At 43.0% G+C, this 7,198-nt stretch overlaps 1 protein-coding gene across 1 annotated transcript; it reads left to right on the top strand.

Annotated features, from left to right (window-relative positions):
* The first annotated feature begins 1,880 nt into the window (after positions 1-1,880).
* On the top strand, positions 1,881-6,918 carry ZNF597 (zinc finger protein 597). Its single transcript, XM_008071131.1, has 4 exons — positions 1,881-2,007; positions 2,160-2,246; positions 3,116-3,242; positions 5,813-6,918. Exons 2-4 carry the CDS (start codon positions 2,214-2,216, stop codon positions 6,916-6,918), a joined length of 1,266 nt encoding a protein of 421 aa, XP_008069322.1. The 5' UTR covers positions 1,881-2,007; positions 2,160-2,213.
* The last annotated feature ends 280 nt before the right edge of the window (positions 6,919-7,198 follow it).

The following is a 7,198-nucleotide window of genomic DNA, read 5'->3' as shown; positions in this document are numbered from 1 at the left end:
AGTGAGACTCCGACTCAAAAAAAAAAAAAAAATAATAATAATAATGACAAGATTCAAAGAAAACAGCCATGAGAGCCTCTTGTTCTTGGTGAAAGAGTCACAAATCCAGATCGGGAGAATCTAAGCCCAAAATGCAATATCCCTAAAATAAGAATAGCATTAAGTATAAACACAAAGCAAGAAGGGAAAGATGACTACATGAGAGGCACAGCAACTATGATGAACATTCCTAATTTTAGGCCTTCATATAACAGGCTGTTAGCTCTTCTTTAACACATATGCTGTGGATTGGTCTAAGCCGTATAGAAGTTTGTTCTTATCATTCTTCCATCTGTTCTGGAACACCAAGTACCTCTTTAGTGACCCATTTCCACAAGGCCTAGCTTTTAGCTAGCAGTCAACAGATGTCACTTGTGGCAGATACTGTGTTTCCTACCTAACTTCTTTTCCACTTCCCCTTTTCCAACAGAGTCCTGATTTTATGTAGGTAGATGATGATGGGAGACTTGGTCCTTCCCCCAGTGCCAGGGGTGAAGCATGATGGCAAAATGATATTCTTCTATTCTTAATAATAACTGGTTTAGGATGGGCACATGACACAATACCTGTCTACAAGTGTTACCTGTGTTCCACTGTCACCTTCACCAACACGGTAGAGGAAAAGCTCTTGGACTTTGATGTCACTGTGTACTGAATTAATCAACCTGTAACTGCTCTATCTCTGAACATCGTTTTGGTGGGTTTTCTGCTACTCACAGCTGAAACTCTCTCATCTGATATTCCACCAAATACACTACCTAAGTTGTCAACTCTCAGGATATTGTTTTGATAACCATGCAACCACTCACTGAGTAACTCTTTAGATTTAGGCATGTGCCTGACACTAGGACAAAGAAATATGCTGAGACTTACTCAGGCTTTTCTATCAAGGTATCTAACATCTTGTCTTTTTCTTTCCTCAAGCACCTTTGTAAACTGACAATTTTCTTCACTTACATTATCTTAAAATCTTTGCAATTACACTGAGTTAGCCAGAAGAGGCATTCTGAATTCTTTGGAACTAAGGAAAGTAAAGTTGTAAATTGGTCAAGATGACCAACCGATTGCTGCCAGAGTTTGGAAAAGAGCTCAATTTTCTAATTCCATTCTACACCACGGTAGCCAGTGTCAGGAACATGGAAATGTCTGGCACTAGAGCAGGTTGAACGTGAGGTTTTAGGAGGCGAACAACGTTTCAGGAAGCAAACTAATGGCTCTACTCCCGCTTGAGGTCCGCTCGGCTGCGACCCCGATGTGGATTGGCTGGGCTGCAGCGGCGTGGTACACTGCACAATGCCTCTAGAATGCTTTGGGCCGGAGACTAGCAACGTGGCCTACACCGATCTGAACTCTGTGAACCCAGAAGACGCCCCTTTACACCGCGCAAGACACAGCGGACTGCTCAAGCCTAGCCTGGGCCCAGACCTCCGGCCTCTCCTTCACCTTATTCTGGCCGGACCCAAACCTCAGGCGCACGGGCACCGCTGGCTGAGCCCACATTTTGTTACCGGTTCTCTTTCGAGTTCCAGTGTCTCCATCTCTTCTTATTTTCCTTTTCCTCGGAAACATTACGTCCCTCAGAGAGTCACTCTACTACAGTGGGTCAACAAGTCCAGAACTCACCGGGGAGACCCCGCCAGCGGAAGCGGAAACATTTGCTTGAAGAAAAGAAGGAAAACTACCTCTCGCCCTGCCCAGTGGCTATCAGTCCTCGGCTAAGGTACTCGATTGGTCAACACAAAAGAAGGCCTGCCCCCTTGAGAGCATGCTGACCAATCATAGGGCAGAATGACGGATATGGCTGGGGGCGGGTTGCTTCCGGCGGCTTTCCCCGCCGCTGTTGCGTAGGGGAGGATGGGAGCGTGGGAGTTCTGCGGTGGCCGCGGCCTTCGTGGTCGCGTCTCGGTCAGGCGTCGCTTCTTGCTGCTTTTGCCTGGGTAGCGCGAGGCCATCATTAATTCCGGAGGGGTAGGTTGGGCCCCTCTCAAGGCGGGGCCGGGAAGAGAAGCAGTCGGCGCAGGTTCTTAAAGAGGTTTAGCGTAATCGAGGGAGGCCCGGGGTGCGTGGAGGAGCTTTGCTATAGAATTGTTCCCTTTAAGGACTATTCTTTTCTCTCACAGCTTTGTCCCAAAGTCCCTGTGGCTCCTTGAAGAAGGCACATTTCTACCCCCCAGATGGCGTCCATGCACCCGACTACCGAGGCCCAGGTGAGAGGAGGTACCTTTTTCTATCTTACAAGTTTGTGGCTACTTTCCAGTCTCTTCCAGACCTTCTCCTCTGGGAGAAGGTTAGTTATGCCTGTCGTGATGGGAGTGTTCACCGAGCTGTTTTCGTTCCAAGACCAGGCACATAGGAGAAGTGGTTTACCAATTTCTTTTCAGAACTGCCAACTGAGAGCAGAGACCTTTGGAGGAGTCTGTAACCGAGTTTTTCACAGTGTCTTTCTGGAACTCTTCAAAATTGCAGGTTTTTAGGTTTCACTCTATGCTCGTTGACTCATAAATAGTACAGCCTGGGTGATTCTTTTCTATTTTTCTTTCTTTCCCCCCCTCAGTTCGATCTTTCTGTACCCATGGGATTCTTAATCACATCATTAGGGAAAGAGGAATGGACCTGGATGAAGCGCTGGAATGAGCTTAGCAATGAGTGTCATGGGGAAGAAAGAAAGGGAATAACAAAAAGAAGGATGTTGGGAGGACCTTGGAACCTTGATCTCTTTCATGATTCTTCCTGGGTTGCCCAGTCTTTTCCTTTCTCTTAGAGCACCCTTACTGAATGGTTTCCCTCTCTAAGAGCTGTTCCCGTGCCTTTTCTTTTACAGGAGAGACTACATAATTCTCGTAGTTTACTGTTTTGATTCATATATCACTGCCTCAAGATGTATGTTCATGTTTACTCTCATCTTCCCAACACCCATCCCTTAGAACCCAGTTACCTCACACCAGCACTCAGGAACCTTTGACATGAAGCCCTTTTCTCCCTTACATTTGATGTTTCTCACTCTTCTCAGCCTTCCCAGAGTGAGGGGTTTACCCTCCAACCTCTTGCACTGATATGGGCTCTCATGCTGTTTCAGGGACCAGTGCTGTTTGAGGATCTGTCTGTGTATTTTTCTCAAGAGGAGTGTGTGAGTCTGCACCCTGTCCAGAGTTCCTTCAACAGAGACACCATACAGGAGTGTTTCGAGGATATGACTTTGATGGGTAAGTAGACTGTTTTTCCTGCATTTTGGAATTTTTGTCATTTCTAGGATGAGAATTTCACGCCATGTCAACATGTTGGTATGGTGGAACCTGTATCTGGGTGGTTTATGCGAATATGATAATTGTATAAGACCCAAGTTTTAAAGCATGAGATGATTTCTTAAAAACAAAAGTGTACAGTCTAGTACAGTGACTGTGGTTTCCCATGAGAGGTAGTAATACCTCTCAATCTTCCACAAATATTTGTAGCAGTCAACTTACAATTTTACTTGGGAAACCCAATTGATGTAGATTACTATCATTTGCTAAATATTGGAAATTGATTTTCTCTTAAGGGGGTGCTATGCCTTTCTCATGTAAGGGGAACTATATGCAGATGTATTCCTATGCCTGAGTAGATTTTATCTTTTATTAGGACTGAGTATCTATCCTGTAACTCATATTTTATATCTTCCACTTCTCTCTTCATCATGTTCATGTTTTCCTCTACCTTCTTGAATATATGGAATATATTTATAATAACTATTTAAGCCGGGCTCGGTGGCTCAGCCTGTAATCCTGTGCCTTTGGGAGGCTGAGGTGAGTGGATTGCCTGAGCCCGCGGGTTCGAGACCTGCCTGGGCAATTGACGAGACCTCATCTCTACAATAAATCAAAAAATTAGCTGGGCGTGGCAGCGTGCGCCTGTAGTTCCAGCTACTTGGAAGGCTGAGGCGGAAAGATCGCTGGAGCCCAGTAGGTCGAGGCTGGGGTGGCTGGGAGTGGCCACTGCACTCCAGTCTGGGCGACAGAGTGAGACTCCAACTCAAAAAAAAAAAAAAACCAAAAAACCCCCCCAAAAAACGATTTAAACATTTTTTTCTACTAGTTTTATCATCTGTATCATTTCTGGGTCTGTTTCTATTGATTGATTTTTCTTCTAGTTATGGGTCATGTTTTCCTGTTTTTTTACTTGCCTGGTAATTTTTGATTGACTGTTGGACATATTAATTTTATATTGTTGGGTGTTGTATTTTAAAAAATATGTTTAGACTGTTATGAGATGCAGTTATTTGGAGTCAGTTTGATCTTTTCAAGGTGTGCTTTTTTTGCTTTATTAGGGTGGGTTCATATCAACCTTTAGTCTGGGCTGATTTGATCTACTGATAAGACAATATTTTTCTGAGGACAGTGTTTGATGTCTGGTATGCTAGAGAATCTTTCCACTTTGGCTGGTGGAAACATGGACTATTGTGTGAACTCTGGTTATTGCTCTGTATATACCTTTTTTGGTGGTTGTTTCCATGGTCTTAAGTAGTTTCTTCATGTACTTGCAGATTAGTACTCAGCCAAAGTCTTAAGAGCACCTCATGTAGCTGCTCTGAGCTCTTTTTTTGGGTGCAGGCTGCCTTTTCTCTGCTATTTTGCTTTCAAATTCTAGTTGCCCTGGCATCTCTGGACTCAGTTTCCTCAACTCAGCAAAGCCACTGGGTAATGTTTAGGTTCCCATGCACTGTACTGCAGCCCAGAAACCCTTTCTAGTCATTGCAGTGGGACTGCCATAGAACTTTATTTCCCTGGAAGGAAAGCACCCCATTTTTTTAAGAGACATGGTTTTGTTTTGTCTCTCAAGCTGGAGTACAGTGGTGCAATTCATTACTTACTGCAGCCTTGAACTCCTGGGCTCAAGTGAACCTCCTGCCTCAGTCTCTGGAGTAGCTAGAACTACAGACATGTGCCACCATGGCTGGCTATTTTAAAAATTTTTTGTAGAGATGGGGTCTCCCTGTGTTGTACAGGCTAGTCTCAATCTCCTAGCCTCAAGTGTTCCTCTCACCTCAGCTTACCAAAGCGCTAGGATTACAGGTGTGAGCCACTGCACCCAGCTGAAAGGTCCCTTTTGTATTGATATATTGGCTTTATAACTGAAGAATATTTGGAAAAATATTTTAAAAGAATCGTTTTTTGCAAGGCCCAAGTCTTGTCAGCCATCCTCGTAGTAAAACCAGCTATTATTTGCCTATAGTACACACAGCAGCTCTGCATTGATTTTTTTTTCTTAGTTGAGAGGTAAAGACATTTTGGAAATATGTCTTCCTTTCTTGGTGGAAATAAAACTATTTCCTGGTAACCTACATATTTTCCTGTTACAATAGAAAAATATTCACTTGTCCTCTCTCTTTCCTGATAAGTATGAATCCCAATCTCGTCCCAAATTGTAATTTCTCATTTGTCACTTGAGATAGCTTAAATAATGAAAAACTCTTGAGATCTACATAGACTAGCTGGAAAACTTGGCTTCTAGGCAATGTCTACCAAGATTGTTGTTAGTACCTTTAGCCTACTCAACTCTGACTTAGTTTTAGCTATTCTGTGCTCCTTCCCCTTTCCAGTTTACTTAGAACTGGGTCTTTTGGGAATCCAGGAGAGTCTGCTGTCTCCTAATTTTGTCTATTTTGTAGTGTCTGTATTTTAGGATGTCCCTTCTACAGCTTCCTGGTCCTCTTTGCAACTACCGTAGCTTATTTTTTCCCCCCAGTATCACTTGAAGGTGTTGTCTATATTTTTCTTTGTTTTGTTTTTATTAACAGGAGAGGAAGGCAAGAGTGAGATTAATCAGCAATTAAGCCTAGAGTCTATGGAACTTGAAGAACTTGCCCTAGAAAAGTACTCTATTGCTGCACCCCTTCTCCATTACCCAGAAAAATCCTCTGAGGGTGGAGTTGGAAACCCTGAAGGGAAAATATCAACTCCCACTTGCAAGAAAAAGCTCATAAGCCTTTTAGTTACCATTGAAAACCATACCCCATTAGTAGAACTATCTCAGTGTTTAGGAACCAGCGCACTTTCAGAAATTCTTGAATTTCCCTGGGAAGAAGCCAAAAATGTGTTCAAGTGTACTGAATGTGACCAAAGCTTCAGTGATAATTCATACCTTGTTTTGCATCAGAAAATTCATTCAAGAGAGAAAAAATATAAATGTGGTGACTGTGGGAAGATCTTCAATCATAGAGCCAACCTGAGGACACACAGGAGAATCCATACTGGTGAGAAGCCTTATAAATGTACCAAGTGTGATGCCAGCTTTCGCCAGCATTCACATCTGTCCCGGCACATGAATAGCCACATAAAGGAAAAACCCTATACATGTGGTGTATGTGGGAGGAATTTTATGTGGCTCCCAGCATTAGCACAGCATCAGAAAAGCCACACTGCTGAAAAAGCCTATGAATGTGCCAACCATGGTAAATCTGTTGGTCAGAAGACAAATCTTGCTTTGCATGAGAAAACAGACACATCAGCCACGGAGTACCAGGACACTAAGTGCACGAAGAACTTCGGGCAGCCTTCACATCCTGCCCTCCCCAAGGACCAGGAGGAGGACTCTGAGCGCTACAGTGATGTTGGTGAAAAATTTTTTTCATTCTCAAAATTCAAACCCTTACAGTGTCCTGAGTGTGACATGACCTTTCCTTGTTTCTCTGAGCTTGTTTCCCATCAAAACACTCATACAAAGGAAAAGACCCATAAATGCAAAATATGTGAAGAAAGTTTTGCTTTGGATTCAGAACTTACATACCACCAGAAGAGCCACACAGGAGAGGAACCTTTTAAATGTACCGTGTGTGGGAAAAGTTTCAGGGTGAAGATGCATCTCATTACTCATAAACGAACCCATGTGAAAAACACCATGTAAATATAACAAGTTTTTGTTAGTGACTGGACTTTTCAGTACCTAAATGGTGGGTAACAGTTATGGTTTATGTACCAGGCACTGTGCTGAGCACTTTACACCACATTCCATATAATACTTTATTCTCACCACAACCTTCATTTAGGCAGTGTTATTTCTGTTTTATAACTGAGGAAGCATAATCTATGTTAAATAGCTAGTGAATGAAGTCAGTTACTGTTAAAATTTCATTTGTATGAGCCAGAAAAAGATACAGAACTTTCACTTAAATTCTGTTGTCATT

The sequence above is a fragment of the Carlito syrichta genome, unplaced genomic scaffold (assembly GCF_000164805.1).
Source record: "Carlito syrichta isolate Samal-C Ts95f unplaced genomic scaffold, Tarsius_syrichta-2.0.1 Scaffold314117, whole genome shotgun sequence".
Taxonomy (NCBI): Eukaryota; Metazoa; Chordata; class Mammalia; order Primates; family Tarsiidae; genus Carlito; species Carlito syrichta.
The sequence above is the reverse complement of the archived record's forward strand: the minus strand, read 5'-3'. Positions and strand labels throughout refer to the sequence as shown.